Raw genomic sequence first — 17,895 nt, 5'->3', positions numbered from 1 at the left:
CGGCGGGCAGGCAGCAGGCAAAGGAGCCCTCCCGGTGCCCGTCCCGCCTGCCCTCCACAGCTTCAGCTGCTAACAGCGCAGCGTGCGGGTTGCTGGGAGGAAAGGGGCAATTGTAACTCTTAACTTGTCACAACAGCACCACTTGGATCAATAATCATGAGCATCCTGGACACATTTCTTCAACTCCAGGTTACACCAAAAAATTTAGCTCTTTCAGAACTGTAAGGGAGAACTAGATTTCATAAAAAACAGGTTTCAAGTTGTAGCTGCAGGACGTACGTAGCCTTTGAAAATTAAGCCCACTCAAAGGGTGTAAAGAGAATCACAGAATCCCAGACTGGCGGGGGCTGGCAGGGCCCTCGGGAGCTCACCCAGTGCCACCCCCCTGCCCAAGCAGGCTCACCCAGAGCAGGGGGCACAGGACAGCGTCCAGGCGGGGGTTGAAGATCTCCAGAGAAGGAGACTCCACAGCCCCCCTGGGCAGCCTGGGCCAGGGCTCGGGCACCCTCACAGTCAACAAGTTCTTCCTCCCATTCAACTCCATCAAGTAAAGCAAACGTTGGAATGCAATGCAAACCTCAGCTCAGCCCAAACTATGAAACGATGAGCAGAGCCTCCACAGTTAGGCTCCATTTTTTCATATACCTTGTAAGTAAAATAATTAAAGATAAGAGCTTTCTTCCCTATTGCTGAATGTCCTCCCCAAACTCAGTTCTTTAATTACCTCACTGATAATGAGTAACATTCCCAAAGCATTGCAAAGAGAATATTAAACCTCCAAGCGTGTCATTACATTAGGTGTGTGCGAGTGACTCCAAAGGTTTATCTCATATAACTGTCTTTTTGTTCTCATCCCTTTTTCTCTCATCCCTTTGTTCTCTTAGGGTCCACCTGGTCGCCCTGGTCTCCCTGGTGCCGATGGCTTAGCAGGTCCCCCAGGTACCATGTTGATGTTGCCGGTAAGTCGTGATGTGATTACAGGGTAGCCAGCCTCCAGAAAGATGGAGTGTGTTTCAAGAAATGCATAGGTGTGCTCTTTTTTCATCTGGTTTTTGTCTTTGGGACGAGAGATGATACAGAGTTTCTTACATGGTGTAAGCATTTGAAGATCATATGGTACCTTTTTTCCCTCAAACGTAACATACGCTTTGGCTCCTGCGTGGCTGCCAGATTGGAACCTACATGAATGTATTGCGTGAACTAAAATACTCCGTATATTTTCAACAGTGACTATTATTTGCTCCTATATGTCCTAAACAAGGAGTTTGCTGTTGCACAAAGGGCATGTACTCCCAGCAGGCGGGTGTGCTCTCAAGTCTCCTTGACATGGAGAATTTTAAGCATTCCGTGCTTAAAATTGGACTTCAGTGTCCTCTTTGAAGAGTCAGTGCATCCTTTGAATGGAAATGTATGCACATAGCCAGCTCTGCTCCCACTGGAGTCAAAGCAAAACACCATCTGTTTTAGCAGGTGGAGGAAGAAGCCCAAAGCTGTTAAAGTATCTTGCAGCTTTGTGGTATGAAAAGTACTATATGCATGGAATTCATTATTCCGAAGTGGATGTGTGTATGCGAACGCTCTGGCGAGTACTGCCATCCCAGAGAATCGATTAACTGACTGTAAACGAAGGGGCGGTATTTTTGGTAAGTAAAGCAAAGTCAGTAAAAGTCTTGGAGCCGTAGTTGCTGCCGTTCCGATGCAGGAGGCAGGACTCCCATCAGCATCAATGAGGAAAGGGTGATTTTGTAAAGTTTATTTTCTATTTATCAAACAATCAATGGAAGTTTATTAAAATAAGCTAATGTTTTTGGCCTCATGCTTGCACCAAGTTCTGTTATCACAGATGGCTGTGTAACAGAAATATTTGTTTACCAATAATTAATTGATGGAAAAATGCCACTACTCCCCAGGGGAGTTGTTTCCAAATCATTCTTCCGCCTGTAATTGCTGTATCAGTTTGCTCCATTAAAGGTATTTGCTCCATTAAAGTGACCTGTCAGTCACTTTGGAGCTTTATTTTTAGATGTGAACAAGTCTCACCACAAGGATTTACCGAGTGAAACCAGGAATTTCTCAGGAAGGAAGAGATTGGCTTCAGATCTCCCAGATTCCAGCCTCGTAGTTTAACCACCATGCAGAATTCTTTTCCACATTTATAAACCCCGCTGAGAAGCCACCGTCCTTTTATAGCAGCCGACCTGCTCACGGGCTTGAGAGCCATCCTGGTATAAAGGAGCAAACGGGTGGAATCGGATCCAGCAGCGGCAAACTGGCTTGTCACAGGGGTACCACCCAGTAACACGTGGGAGATGCCCCTTGGGGAGTGTGTGGCCCTTCACCATCAGGTGTGGGGCTGGAATTCATCAAAATGGGTTCACCTTTTCAGTGGATGCAAGACAATTAATTTAGGCGCCTTGGAAAAATATTTTGGAGATGTGGTTGATTCCGCATTATGCAGATCCCTACAAACCATTTGGCCTCTTCCCAAATGAGGGAAGGCTTGGTAGTTCTTTTCTCATTTTAGAAGAAGTCGGGTGCTCATTTTGGGGGGGTGGGGTGCTTAACACAGTAAATTTTCCATCACTTTCCAAAAAAAATCCTTCTGTTCTGATAATAACATGACTTCAGGAGAAAGACCTCAGGTACTGTGCCGACTGAGCAGCATGTTATGGGCAGTGGAAGATTGGTGGCCCTGGTCCCCAGTGGGCCTATGCCATCCCTTTGGAAAGCCGCGCTTCTTGTTGCAGCTCAGTGCCTCTGCAACATTGCAAAGCTTCTGCTAGTGGTTTCATGAGCAATAACGTCCAGGAGTGCAGCACTGAGTACTTCAATTTTATTCTGTAATTTATTTTGAAATTGTCAGACATGACACAAAAGGGTTTCATTTTAGATACCGAACATACACATATTTTTAATGAGGTTTTGCAGATATTTAGAGTCTATTTTGGCCTCTTTTTGCAACAAACAAGCAAGCAAACAAAATGAAAACCAAAATCCTATGAAATCAAGACAATGTTTGCTCAGAGGGGATTAAATTTGCTCTTCAGTTGTAAACTATTACCAATGGCTTAATGTTCATGCTGGATCCAGTGGCCTCAACGCAGTCTGCCGAAGTCAGTGGAATGAACTAAAGACTGAGACCCTGTGTCGTTGAAGTGGTTGACGCAGTCGCAGCGAATAACAAGTATGGCTTTCATTTGATAAATTCTCAATCCTTTTCTTCTTTTGATACTTGCAGTTCCGCTTTGGTGGAGATGGTGAGAAGGGCCCAACAATCTCAGCTCAGGAAGCTCAAGCACAAGCTATTCTTCAGCAAGCTAGGGTGAGCACAAGGAGCCTGCACACAAAACTGCCACACGGGTACAGCTCAAAAAAAAATTTCCATTTTATATCGTGCAGGATGTGAAGTACAGAGCTCTAAGCATCGTCTCATCACAGTAGTTATCCTTATTGCTAACTGAGTCAATGATGGGGGCTATTTGCTAATGCATTAAATTAAATGAAATTGTATTAGTATAGAAATTGTATGCTGGCTGGCAGCTTTTTCCTGATACCTGTTGTTTCGTTCCATTTGTTTTCTCAGATTGCAATGAGAGGTCCACCTGGTCCCATGGGACTCACTGGAAGACCCGGTCCTGTGGTATGTAAACAACACAGGGGCACGGGTTTAAGAACACAGTAACGCAAGTCCGCGGATCTCATCCTGGCTTTGCCTACACCTCTGTATCTACATTTAGTTTATTTGAAAAGAAACTGATACATTAAAGCCATAGTTTGTATTCTTATTCAAGGCCTGCAATGCAACCTGAATACTAAATCAGTTTTTATTGTAGATTTTTGGGTGTTTGATTACAGCACGTGGGTAGACTCACAAAACTAGCAGATAGTTTTGCCTAAATAACTACATAGTCAGTCATCTCTGTGATAATATTTACAAAATTTCTGGTGGGTAAATATGGAACGCTGCAGAAGGAGATAATAAAGCCAGAGTGTTCAGAATGACCTTGGCTCACTATGGAAGCTGAATCTGGAAAGTTCTTAAGAGACATTAAGAGCAATTAAAAACCATGCAGATTTCTGAAAGAATTGTACTTTTTTACTTCAGTCCTGAAGTTGGCTTGACTGCTAATACCAAATGATCTGGAAAATGGCCTTATGGATGTTAAAAAAGTTTAATATTTGTACAGAGTCTGCACGTAGAACACAACATTTTTTCCATTGGCATGCAAAACAAATTTTGATCACAATTTTGATTTTGATACTACTCTGATTTTGAAACCTATTTTGATGACAAATAGGTTTGCCTCTGTAATCCCTACAAACACTGTAGAGGGACAATACTCAGAATGAAAGCATAAAACCAGGTAGGAAGCTCAGCAAGCCAAAACCACCTGATCAATCTTGCAATTGCAATTTCCTCTTCTAGGAAATGGATGCTTTTCAGACTCAATAGTCCACTAAATGGCATAATTTAGCATTTACCATCTTTCAAAAAGCTATTATAAAGCATCTGTACCATGATATAAAATAACAAATGCTGCAGCCAAGACCATAAGCTTTGTAGAAGACTAGTCTTCTCTAAATTTCTCCCAGGTGGTTGTATTTATCCTCTGATACAGAGTGAAATTCTATTCTACAGTTAGTACAGCATCCGTATTTGAACGAGCCTCTTAATTTGGAAACTGTTATTTTGTCTCCTGTGATGGCACAGCTAGATTGGCAAATATTTGGCCTCTTAAATGTTGATCTATGTCTGCTGTAATTTTTATTTATATTGTCATTATGGTGATGGACGCCAAGAGTAATGGTAGCAGTTTCCATTAGATCAGACAAGCATCTAGTGGTAAAGCACAGACAAGAATACAATTGTGCTATTGGGAAATGAAAGCAAGTGATCACCAGGTAACCAAGAGAAGAGGATGAAGCAGGTTCCTATTGGTTTATTGTGTGAAGAAGTGGCTGCAGAGCTATGCCAGTCGCACCTATAGCAGCACACACAGAAGACAGCAACAGAAGCTGCTGGAGGCCGCCTGGGTTTCTCCTTGCCTTGGAACACAATAGCATTTTCCTCCACAGTAGTTTCCTTCCACTCATCCCAGTCATGGAGATTTGGCCATAACTTAGAAGTGGTGAGACTGTAGTGTAAGAAATACCGTTCCTTTCCCTCCTTTTGCGCTTCTTTCCTTCTTTAATGTGGTGTTTCAGCAACAGCCCATAGCTGGACAGTAACAATCAAGTCTTCCCCTTCCAGCCTCCTCTTTTTCCTTCTTCTCCTCACCCTCCTTAATGTACAGTGTCTGTTAGTTTGAAAGCAGGAGAGGCAGAGGGACAAACACGAGTATAGCATCCTACTGCTACCAACAGCAAACACTGGCCAGGTTGTTGTCCAGCTCACTGTGCATCACGATGGCAGCACAATGCAACTGAAAGGTTGCTCGGTGCCTCTTGCTGCTATTCCCTCCAGTGACCGCTTCTATTAACGAAGAAAACGCAGGGGGACATAAGATAATTACATCCTCTTGAAGGAATATTTTAGGGAGCATAAGGAATACTCTGGATCGTGTTCTTCCCTGATCCTAGCAGCTTAACGTTCTCTTTGGTGACCCTTGAAAGCCACATGATACTTAAACCATCACAGGTTGTGTTCTCAGTTGGCTTGCTAGTGCTTTGCCTCATCTTCCTATAGCATCAAAAAATCTGTTCCAGATTATGCTGTGCTCCAAACTGGCCAGTTGCATGAACCCAGTCTGTTTATCAAGGCAACATGCACTGTTTTCAGGTAAATTTTAGCTAAATGTCCCACCAGAATCACACTTGGTCCCCAGAAACTGAAATCACTGGGCTTCACTTACAGTTTTAAGCAGACCTGTACAAGAGCAATTCTTTTCTAGGGTAATTCTTCCAAAGTAAATAGTTGCTACCCAGCAGAGAATTTGGCTCACAGATTGATCACGATTAGGTATGCAATACTTACAAATAGTCAAACATGTTGGGTCTATTTAACAAACCAGTACACTATTTCCAGCAGTGTCTTTACATCAAGAGACCTGCAGGATAGCGTTCAGTCTATGCAGACAAAATAACTACAGACCTGCTGTAAGCAAGGAATTCATTTGTAGAGACTGGTGTAATATTGGCAGCGAGTCGTCTACTTCTAGCTGAGGTATAACCTGGCCTCATACTCATGCATTCATGTTTTCAAAGCCTTCATGAATTCCTGTGTGCAAAGTTCAACAAATGAATAATATTAATAGTTGTTTTGCTTCTAAGCCACCAGGAGGCTCTAGAAATCCAACTCTTTGATCTGGCAACACTTTTGGCCTACAGTTCCAGAAGCAACTACAGATTCGTGGTCTGTCAATTGTTTGCCTGCCCAGCTTATTTTAAGAATGAAATAGTTGGAGCTTTTACTCTTAATATGAATTGGATTTTGTTAAATTATTAGTAGCCAACAAGATATATTTAAAAACATACTAGTTATTAAAGGTCTTAAACACAGCACTGTCAAAGCCCCAGTCCAGCTTCAACGGAGTCTGGAGTTCACATGCCTAATTCACACAGAATACGAAACAAGTTTCTGCCTACAGATACGAAACATAATCAGTTATATTAAGTAAAAGCAGAGCTTACATCAGGGACACCCAAACAGGCAGTCACCACCTACCAAAGCCGCTGTTCTCTCCACTGCCAGTACCACCTCTGGATTTTCAGTTTGCTTAGGACTTGATTCAATACCTGCAAGGTCAGTGGGAACCTTTCCGCTCCAGGATGCTGGACTCGGCGCTAAGCCAAGCCGTGGCACCACTTCTGTCTTTGAGCGGTCACTATGGTGAATACAGAGGGATGATCAGTTTTCCAAGGTCTGCAAGATTCGTTTCATATTGAACAGATACATTTCGTCACGACCTGTTTCAGAGGTCAGAAATGCAAAAATTCCTTTGTGTGTAATGGTCAACTCCAGTACGTTCCTTCCCTGAGCCTGTATTCTATGGGAGCATGTCAAGATTTTGGGGGGCTTTTTTGTCTATTTTTGTGAGACCACTATTAAGGAAACACAAACTTTGACTAGTTCTGCCCCGGATTCCATATACCGTGTCTTACCCTGGATGAAGATCTGGTTTAGGGCTGTTTGTGAGTAAAACGTACTCTGAACATCTGTATCATCATTTAGTGATAGTAAAGAGACGCAGTTGTGTAGATTCTTCACTTCCTCAGGGCCGGATGCGCTAATACCTTGATTAAAACATCGCTGAAGTACATGACGAGGTTAGACAGGGTATTTTTGATTGACTACAATGATCTTTGGGTTGAACTCCAAGACTCTTTTGTTTTCTGTACAACACAGGAATAGGTAGAGGTAAAAAAGGGGATTTTCGTTTGTGTTGCCTTCCCTACAGCAGATGCACTTCTGTTTGCATGACTTATGTTCTTACTGTGCTCATATTTAGCTCTCAAATATTAATATAGAGCATAGCGTTACGTTTGATTCCGTTCAGACATATGGAAGTTTTCTTTGGTCATAGAAAGATTTTTGGCCCCCTTAGGCCCCGTGCCCAGACAACGATGTACCAGGATATATTTGCAGATTCAAGTGGTGAATTCACACCTCCTAATGAAAGGGGGATTGTTTGTTTTTTCTCCCTGTAATTAATGTATAGAAATAGATGGTAGCATTCATTAAAGATCTTCTACATATTTATGCAACATGTTTTGCTTTTTTCATCAAGGGTGGGCCCGGAGCAGCGGGTGCTAAAGGTGAAAGTGGTGAACCAGGTCCCCAGGTACAGTAATATTGCCTGTTATGTTTGAGCTTGTTTACCTTGAAGAAAATTCATATCACTTAGAAGAAGGCAATCAATGATATGCTTTCCGCATACAACTGAAGAACAACAGCTTTTACAATCGTATCTTAATTAAATGCAGTAGCTTGATGGTTCATTTCGAAATCTGAAAGTAACAATCTTGATATAACAAAGAGCAATTATCACAGGTAGACTGTCATCACTTGAAAACCTGTTTTAATATTGTCTCTTCAGGCTCTTTTCTCTGTTAAATAATCATATGTCAGTCTGCAAGTGTATGACCTTGGGCTCTGATCTTATCACATCTCATAAGGCGAGAGAGGTTGAATTTAGTTGGTAATTAAACAGGATCTTTTCAAGAAAGGCGTGACATAGCAAGAAGCAGCCTTTAGGAATCAGGGCATGCTTTTCCTCTCAGCTTACGATTACTATGTCAGCTCCTGTGCAGTGATGCTAAAGAGCACTGAAACACGTTGAGATCTTTCAGCTGAAACCTAAAAGCAGTAGAGGGTTCTTAAAGAAATCGTGATAGGCATCTCTGGAACAATGATTTTGTAATATCTCAGGTGGTATCATGGATTTGCTACATTATGAAGTGCCTGTCTTAAAACTCCACGTGGGTATTTGCAGAAGAAAAACAAAGCAATTAAACAAAAAGGCACTGTGGACAGCTGGTCAGTCTTCCAGTTGGCTTGCTTACATTTTTAGTATTTTTTCTCCTCCTACTCAGTAGTTTTGGATGGGTAGTCCTCACCCCTGCTATTTTCACCTGAAGGAGATGCATTTGGGTGGGGATGAGAGCTTCCACAGAAACATATGCCCACACAGTCATCAGTGAAAGTTGCATGTGTTTGAAAAGCAGAATTAGGTTTTTCGGTCTGGGCTAATTTGGTCTCCCTCTGGTTAAAACTGGGCTGTGTAAAGCTAAGACAGCATGCAAGCTGTTTACCAGCACAACTCATGTTTGTGTATGAGTTAGGGACCTGCAATAAGCATGCTTTAGTTTTCATCAAATAATTATTATGTGACTAAAATAATTTTGGCATGAGAGGAAGAAGGGTTTTGAGACAGCACTGAGATTTTCAAAGCCACAAATATAAAGAATATAAGAAGCTTTCATGGTAAAAGCACCAATTCTGCCACGTACACTGCCATCTCATGAAAACTAGTGTTAAAATTGGTAGTGCTAAGGCCAGTTTGGGTGCCCAGGTTCTGTTAAAACTAATGGGTATTTGGAAGCCAGAATCCATCTCCTGGGGAAAAAAAAAAAAAATGCAGCTTTGCATATAAAAAAAACTTTATCATGTTCTTAAGGTTCTATGATTCTGTGATTCTATGTTTAACTGGAAAAAAAAAAAATGCAGCTTTGCGTATAAAAAAAACTTTATCATGTTCTTAAGGCTCTATGATTCTGTGGTTCTATGTTTGACTAGCTTTTTGCTGACACGAATGTGATTCTAAGATTTACGCTCTTTAAATTCAGGGTCCTCGTGGTGTTCAAGGTGCCCCTGGTCCAAGTGGAAAAGCTGGCAAAAGGGTAGGTAGCGTATAGATCAATCCTGCTCTGGGTAAATAGTTTCTATTTAAATACTAACTGATTCCACTGCATTTTCAAATGTTTGCCCCTTTGGGTTTCTGCAGGGACGTCCGGGAGCTGATGGTGCCAGAGGAATGCCAGGAGAACCTGGTGCTAAGGTAAATAATCATGAGACCTGAGGCTTTATTTCAGTCTTGGAATGAGCTAGACAGATTTTATGCAGGTACCACAGTTCCTTCCAGGCCAACCCAAAATTCTTCCCTCAAGTGAAAATACTGAGGTTTCAGATAGCTGGGTCAGATGCAAGAGCTGAGAATGAATCATCCATTTAAAATATGGTAATTAACGGTAATGGCTAGTAGTCTGACCTCGGAGAAACTTGATTCTTGGGGCACGATTCCTATCCCTCAGAGTCAGTTTCTAGTTACAGGGCGTCAGTAATACTAAAGTCAGTTTTGCAACTGCGAAGTGCAGCTAGAATCAAGCTTTTCATTGCTCTGTAGACTTCTTTTTATAAACAGCATAATTACAGCGCAGTGAAAAAAATTGGTGTGGCAGCTTCTGTTGCTCTAATGCATAGAAGCAAATGGGGTGAGTTTGATGGACGTGCTCCCCTCCGTGTGTTTCACTCAGTAACAAAAGTGTACGTAGAACCAAGGGTAGAAATCAACTTTTAGAGGGAAGGCACAATTTATTCAGGGTAATACAAAATGTAATAGTCATTTACTAAAGCTGTGATTTCTTCTTTCCTAGGGTGACAGAGGATTTGATGGTCTTCCTGGCCTCCCTGGTGACAAAGGTAACAGGGTAAGAACAACATGAATATTTATACGAAAACAAATTGGTACCATCACAGCAATAATGCACTGTTCATTAAGAATAGCACTAAGGACTATGGGGAAAGTTAAAACACAATGTCAGCTTTTCACACTACAGAATAATATCTGTATGGTCGGGTAATGTATTCTTCATGAAATATTTTAGTAACATCAATCAATAGGTGACAATTCATATACATATATACAGATTCAGATCACATCTTCAGCTACGTTTGGCTCTTAATTTTTCTGAGTTAAGGAATTTGCCTGTTGGATTTAAAGTGATTGTTAAAGGAAATAGTAACAGGAAAAGGAAATGAGCATGAAGTTTCTCTATCAGGAGGGTGGCAAATTTTCACCTGCTGAGAAGCTTGCTCAAAAATACATTTGAGTATTTGAATTGCAAACGGAATTGTTTAATGTGGTTTATTCCAACAACTGCAGCTTAAAGAAAGATCAGTCGGGTCAGATAAGTTTAGGAAAACTTGAAGTAATATTTAAAATAAGTGAGGTACTTGCTCCTTATGTTATACCAATGTGTAGGATGAGACTGCATCTTCCCTAACAAAGTGTAGAAATAACCACAGCAGGGGATTTCTGCTTCAAATTATACCCCTAGCGCAGATGCCAGTACCAACATACTCTGCTGATGTACCCTCCCTTACTGTTGTCCTGGTAAGTGCAATGCACCGTTAAAGAAACAGGGAGTGGGAATGTCGGCAGAACCGTTCCCATATGTGCTGAAGCTTGCTGACCAAGGAACGATTACAGCTCTCACCCTGCTATGGGTTAGCGCAGTTGCTGCGCTTCCCAGAAAATCTCAGCTGTGCTGGCTACCGGCCCGCAGTGTAGTTCCTTGTAATAGCATCTCAGGATGCTCCTTTGAGTTCTGTCTGCGGTGGGAAAAGAACTTCTGGTGTCAGACAGGAATGTCTTGACCTTTTTTCATCCTTCTCCGTTACTTAAAGAGTGTAAAGCAATTAGCGCGTCGCCTAATTGAAACCCAGCTCGATCAGCAGGTGACCAGCAGAGGGGGCTGGACATCCAGCTCTTGCCACTGCTTGGCTCTGAAGGCTGAGCAGAAATTGGTTCAGAGGCAGGGAATGTGTGTCTGCTTTCCAACCTGGAATACTAGAATTGTCTATCTGTGGGACCTTCCAAGTCAAAAAGAAATTAATTTTTTTGGCAAATATTCTATTTGTTTAGTATTTCCTAAACAAATAAAAAAAAAGTAAAATAGAAGAATAAGTTTGGGTTGAAATTTGCAAAATAGTAATGAAAATACGGACTTCTTTTCATCATTTCTCTCATCCCACTGTTTAAAAACCACTGCATTCTCGTGTTTCTGTGGAAATCTTCTGTAAAAGTACAAACCATGATCTTTCTGAAAGCAGCTCGATTCAAAGCCGGATCAGATAGCTGTAGCTCCTCGGATTCATATATACCGACAGCATATAATGCCAATATCCAGTTCTCTTCAGCTTGCAGTAAAGAGCACAGAAAGAAACACAAGAGAAACACTTTTCCTGTTGTAGTTCTGTTTCAGCCATAGGAAGTTGCTGTTGAAAACCCGTAACTTTAAGAGTAGAAATTTTAGGACTACTTTGCGGATTAGTCCCATTGGAACTGTGAGTTGCAAATTGGATGTCCCTGGGAGGTTATGCCTCGTCAAACACAAGTTGTCAGGCAGGATTTACTGGATGAGAGTCTCTGACTTCCAATGTAGGGGAGATGTGTGGTGTAAAACTCCTTTCAGCCTCAATATCTACATCTGTGACCTTTCCTCATTTAGATAAATATAGTCCAGTATAAAAGCAAGACACTATGCTAGACGAAAAGGTCTGAGGAGGAAGAAATCCAGGCTTTAACAGAACATTTGAAGGAAAGAATTAGGGCACTGAAGAACTGAGAATGCTGGTAATGATAGGAAGTTTTGTTCTTACTGCATGACAATACCAGGACACGGAATGCAAGCTCCTAATCTAAGTGCCATGGGATTGCAAGTCAAGAAAGGTAGCCCTTGAGGGCGTGAGCTGTTTCAATATTTGAAAGCTTAAGTCAGTCTTCACCTGGATATTAAATGGAAGCCAGAGCACAGATCATGCAGCTCATGTGTCATCTTTCATTTGTGTCACTTAGCACGTGGAGAAACGCATGCTGTACCAGCAGGTCACGTTGAGTAGTTCCAAAACTTGCAAAAACTATAGCAAAATATAGAAATTGCTATATTCATTAATCTTACAGGTATGAAAGTGCAGTTCATAGTATTTCATTCTCTCCCACGTCGACTCCAACTTACAGAGGACAGAAAGGCAGTAAAATAAAATCCTGACGTCCCTAATATCAGACAGCTCTGGGGTAAGAGAGCAAGTTACCCAAAACTCCCTAGGAAAGTTTGAAAAAGTAAAGAATGGAGCCACTAAAGAGAGACTATTCCATATGTCTCTGCTAGGATCCACAGCAGTGGTCAGGCTCCTTGGAGACACTGATAAAATTAAGGAAAACAGCATGAATACTTGGTTGTTGTCCAATGCCAGAAGGAAGTCACAGTCTAAAAACCCGCTGCCCAGAAAGAGGTCAGTCAGTGGTGTTTGAGCTATGCAGCACACTAGTTCTCTTTAGAAATGGGGAAAGAAAAATAAATCCTAAAAGCGTGGTCCAGGATCCGCTGAGGCTCTGCAGAGGTAGGCTCGCAAAGCCCCGGCCGCTGGGGGAAGCGTGGACGTCTGGCTGCCTTCCAACGCCTCGGACACATCAGCCCCAGGGCTCCCAGCGACCGGTGCCAGGGCGCGCGGCTCTGGGAGGTGGTCAGTGCTCTTCACCGCGGGTGTGCCAGGGCCCAGCAACTTATTTATTAATAAGTTTATTAACTTCTGACCCACGGACACACGCCTTGTTTTACTGGCAGGCGTACATTCTGCAGGGGGAGGGAAGGTGCTGCTGAGGCAAAGAAGAACGAGGGTAACACTGCCTTTTGCAGCAGCACTTTGTGTGTGTTTGGGGGCCAAGAATAGTTACAGAGTGAAGTTTTGCAAACACAAATAGCTCATTGTTTCAATAATGTTCATTTGGTTTTATGCTAATGTAATAAACGGCTTCAGTGAGTACTATAACCTGCAGATTTGTATCCTTGTGTCAAGACATGTTTTGACACATCAGGCTGCAGCTAACGCACTTGTTTTCGTTTCCCTTCCCATCCATGATTGTTTCCAGCACCAGATGTATTGCTTTAATGACTTGCCTTATTCTACAGGGAGACCGTGGCCCACAGGGACCTCCTGGCTTACCTGGTGAAGATGGATCAAGAGTAAGTTGCTATTTCCACAGTAAAATCTAGAGTGAATCCTCACATAATGGGGATATGGTCATGATACAGGTTCTTTTTTCCTAAACCTTCTATTCTCTTTATACAAAAACAGGGAGAAGATGGGGAAGTTGGACCAAGAGGTCTCCCAGGTGAAGCTGTAAGCAATGCTTTCTTATTCCTCTGTTTCTGTTACAAACAAAAGTCACTCTCAGGTTTTTTTCCTTTCTGTTGAACTGTTCTGAATTCCAGATATAAAATTCCCTGCGCATGTGTGTGGATATAGAGGGTACTGATTCTGGCTGAAAAGCAAACAAACGAACAGTTTTGCTAGGGGTGAAACACTACTTACAGGATTCGAATTCAGTCAGGGATCTATCCAGCCAAGTGTACCCAACTTCCAGAATCACAACGGCTCTTTCCTCTCCTATTGTGTAAAATCAGTCGCTGCAGACCTTGGCACATGAGAATATAACCAAGCCCCTGTTGCTCTGAAAATGCTTTCCAAACATCTCTTTATTAGAAAATAGCGCCTGGCTTCTCCTCTTTTTTCACACTACTGTGCTCTGTTGTGTATTTTTTACGCTTGTTTCACGTACCGGATTTCCACTGCTGTCAGTTGGAATTCTGCAGGTGCTGACACTGCAGAGCAGAGTTCTGCATTGCAGGCAAGAAATCAAGCCTCAGAAAGGGGAGTTTTACCCTAAATGTGTCAGATACTGCTGCCTACTCGCCACGTGGGAAGAAGCCACTACAGAGTCAGTGTTACTGATTTCTGACTGTGTCATGCATGAGGAGGCTGGAGGCTCGGCCCTGCCTACTTCAGCAGCGTGACGTGAATGATGGTGCAAGGGATGAAAACTAATGCTCGCTTACATAGTATAAAGCCAAAAGATTATGTTCTGGACCAAAGCTTGCTCATCTTATTTAGGAGAATAGCTCTTGGTCTTTTGTGGACTGTTTTAGGGGTAAGAGGAACAAACCTGGCTGCAGTTTCCAGAATGCCTTGCATTTATGATAATAAAATTATTAGTAATTTTTAATTATTTATTGGGTCTTCACCACAGATAAAAGCGCTGTTTTACACTTAGAATAGTAGTATAGAGTATGACAGATCGTCATGTTTTCTAAAGACAGGGACACAAACACGTATGCTGCTATTCAGGTCAGGCCTTCAGGCCAAGACACAGCTGAAACTTTAGTGGAAGATGCTGCGCCAACGTTCTGCACCAGGAAATATGAATAGTGGTCTCCTGCCGTTCCCTGAAATGACGGTACAGCAGCTAAATCAAAGCCTGCCCTTCCACTGACATCCTGTTCAGGCATATGGTGGCCTTCAGGAGAATCTGTTAGCAGTGATTTTTTTTCCTTTTTTTCCTTTCTTTCTCCCTCAGCCTTCATGCTGCCTTCCCCTCATCCTTCCTACTCCTTATGGTGTTCCTTGCCCAGTCCTGCTCCCGGGCCTCTCTTTCTCCAGAAAAAACCATGCAGGTGTTAATATGGATGGAATGGAAACATTCCAGGCCAGGTTGGCCAGGGCTGTGAGCAACCTGATGTGGTTCAAGGTGTCCCTGCTCCTGCAGGGGGGTTGGGCTGGGTGACCTCTAGGGGTCCCTTCCAACCCAAAACATTCCATGATTCTATGATTCTAAGTTTTTCTTCTCTTGCAGGGTCCACGGGGGTTACTGGGCCCCAGAGGTACACCTGGTCCCCCTGGACAACCTGTACGTATGAACTGGTTTGTATTTGCAATTTCCAGAAGAAAAATGGAAGTCTGCTGAAAGTTGCTCATGTCTGTGTTGTTTGTTGTAGGGCATCGCAGGTATTGATGGACCTTCAGGCCCAAAAGGAAACATGGTGCGTAAGTAAGCTGGGAATTAAAAAGGGAGTGGATTCTAAGAATCCTTTCCACATTCTCTCGTCCCTGCCACTATGCCACCCCTTCCATTTGATTAAACTTTTCTGTCGAAATATTCAGATTCATTATGATCTTACATGGAAAAGAGAAGCCTTCTATTACTTAGTTTTCAGCCAAAAGGCCTAACCACGCTTTCTCTCAAGCTCCTTTAGCACCGTGGACTCCAGTGCGTAGGTCCGATGTGTGGGCTGTTATTCTCTATTAAAGAAAAGGCCATGATATTCATTAGCATGAAAAAATATCATACTGGATAGAAGGTTGGTGGTAGACTTTAAAGAGGGAGGAACAAAGATGAGTTTGTATTCCTTTCAGTCCTGACAATGAAGTTCTGTAGTGCAGAAATGCAAACCTAATGCCCCGGTATTTTTTTGCCTGGTAGGGTCCTCAAGGGGAACCAGGACCTCCTGGTCAGCAAGGAATCCCAGGCCCACAAGTAAGTGTAAAATAACTCTCAAGAAATACGATGTAGTGTGCAGCAAATGTTTAATACATGGAAATTACTCAAAGGTTAGCTTTTCATGTGCAAAACTGATAAAGCTTCAAGGATTTTATAAATAATGCTGCAAATGTGCCGAGGGCAGTGGGAGCAGAGTTTTCAAGTAAGCTTTCAGAGGGATTTTTCATTCAGGAGAAAAATGACTCATTCAGTGTTCCTGGAATGCAGCAGGAACGGCCACACCTGGAGGAGGGTTCTGAATAGGATCTTGTTACAGACCGACTGCCAGAATAGCGGCTTGTGCGCAAGGCTCGCGCAAAACTCCCGATCTAACTTAGGGGGCGGGGGGGGGAAGCCACTTCTATTTGCCCAGTATTTTTAAACAGATTAATGAGGGACCTTCAGTGGGGTGAATGTATGTATATTGTTCTCCCTGGTTTCTCACACTGCTTTCTTTTTAATAGGGGCTTCCTGGTCCGCAAGGTCCTATTGGACCTCCTGGTGAAAAAGTAAGTTACAGCATTATTCTGGTATTTCACAGTTCTGTGCAACAACCTTGCTTCTGTGCTTAGAGGCTCTGCTATGTTTTACAGAACAGTAACCTAAGATCTAAAAATTAGCAGATCTTCCTGAAATCATCAAGTGGGCGAATAACCGACGGAGGCCTGGCTTTCCTCTCATACACACTTTTCCACAAGCCTAATTTCCTCCCTTTATTTTGGATTAATTTTCTGTTATTAGTTTCCGAATCCCATCTGCACTATTAAACAGTGTGTGTACTTGTATGTTAATTAATTTCACAGCAAGCTGTGAAAATTATTTTTATTAATCTCATTTTTTATAACAAAATTTTACCTACTCAAGTCTGATTCTGTTCCCTTCTGTCAAGGATTATATATTGACCTAACTCTGCAGTGTAACTGGTGTGCCACAGTGTCACTTGGTGGTTTTTTCCTGATCTTTTTGCTTCTGCATTTTCTGCTGGTTTGAAACATGGCTTCTGCTAATTTCAAAAATGTCACTATTGAATTTTACGCCAATTTTCCTTTTCTCCCCTTTTTGCTGAACTCCTGCTCTTACTGGTTTTGCTCCCCTTCGCTGGTTAGTGTACCCTTCAGGAGGAATTGAAGGAGGTTTTAGGAACCTGCCTGTGTGCCTACGCAGTGTTATTCTAGCAGAAGGGGCTTGGTCCACGGCGTACGCTGGCTCTGCGCCCTGCACTCTTTGGTACTCGTTGGTGCCTTTCATATGGTGAATCCTTTTATTCCGCAAATTCTAAATCATGGTCCATTTTGTATGCTGGAGGATTCTTCCCCACCTTGTCTTGTGTGTGTGCGCGCGTGTTCACGGGGTAATTCCCGACACCTGTTCTCAGGCAAGCGCCTCACTGAAAACTGTGGGTGATTTGTATTGGCTAAAGAGAGGAAGAACTGGCCTTGCGCTTACATTTTTAATTTATCCCTCATATCCATATCAAGGGATTTAGGAATAACTACATTTTATATCCTTAGCTCTTAGAGTTAAATGTATTGGATATGAGTGGGCTAATTTTTTCCTTTTTCTTTCCTGTTTGTTTTTTTTTTTTTTTTAACCATTTTTCTTATAGGTACTCTACACCTGGGGTGGGTACGCCAGTTGTTTTAACAGAGATTAAAGTACTAAAAAGATCTAAGGTAGTTTGCTGGTTTAGGCCATACCAGTCCTCAGCAAGGATGATCCTCAGTCGTCCTAGCAAACGATAGAATCTTTGCTTTTGTTCTGATGTGTCTCTCTTTCTGCTTGCAGGGACCCCAAGGCAAGCCTGGCCTTCCTGGCCTCCCTGGTTCTGATGGGCCTCCTGTAAGTAACCAAATATTTAATCCCTTGAATGATTAAATACTTTTACCAAGCAGTATTATTTCTGGATACCTGTATTCCCCTCACTACAAGAAAGACATTGCGTTGCTGGAGCGTGTCCAGAGGAGAGCCACAAAGCTGGGGAGGGGTCTGGAGCCCCAGGCTGCTGGCGGCTGGGGGGGGGAGCTGGGGGGGTTCAGCCTGGAGCAGAGGAGGCTGAGGGGAGCCCTCATCGCTGCCTACA

The 17,895-nt window shown here is 42.7% G+C and overlaps 1 protein-coding gene across 1 annotated transcript in view; it reads left to right on the top strand.

Annotated features, from left to right (window-relative positions):
- Positions 1-17,895, top strand: part of COL11A1 (collagen type XI alpha 1 chain) — a 146,073-nt gene that overhangs the window by 43,725 nt on the left and 84,453 nt on the right. The window contains exons 13-26 of the mRNA XM_035902871.1: positions 885-959; positions 3,239-3,322; positions 3,584-3,640; positions 7,728-7,781; positions 9,286-9,339; positions 9,444-9,497; positions 10,093-10,146; positions 13,411-13,464; positions 13,577-13,621; positions 15,132-15,185; positions 15,274-15,318; positions 15,759-15,812; positions 16,280-16,324; positions 17,601-17,654. Coding sequence (XP_035758764.1) covers positions 885-959; positions 3,239-3,322; positions 3,584-3,640; positions 7,728-7,781; positions 9,286-9,339; positions 9,444-9,497; positions 10,093-10,146; positions 13,411-13,464; positions 13,577-13,621; positions 15,132-15,185; positions 15,274-15,318; positions 15,759-15,812; positions 16,280-16,324; positions 17,601-17,654 — 783 coding nt within the window. The remainder of the gene's footprint in view (positions 1-884; positions 960-3,238; positions 3,323-3,583; positions 3,641-7,727; positions 7,782-9,285; positions 9,340-9,443; positions 9,498-10,092; positions 10,147-13,410; positions 13,465-13,576; positions 13,622-15,131; positions 15,186-15,273; positions 15,319-15,758; positions 15,813-16,279; positions 16,325-17,600; positions 17,655-17,895) is intronic.

The sequence above is a fragment of the Egretta garzetta genome, unplaced genomic scaffold (assembly GCF_000687185.1).
Source record: "Egretta garzetta isolate BGI_Z169 unplaced genomic scaffold, ASM68718v1 scaffold149, whole genome shotgun sequence".
NCBI lineage: Eukaryota > Metazoa > Chordata > Aves > Pelecaniformes > Ardeidae > Egretta > Egretta garzetta.
Note: the sequence above shows the minus strand (reverse complement) of the source record. Positions and strands in the feature narration are given on the sequence as shown.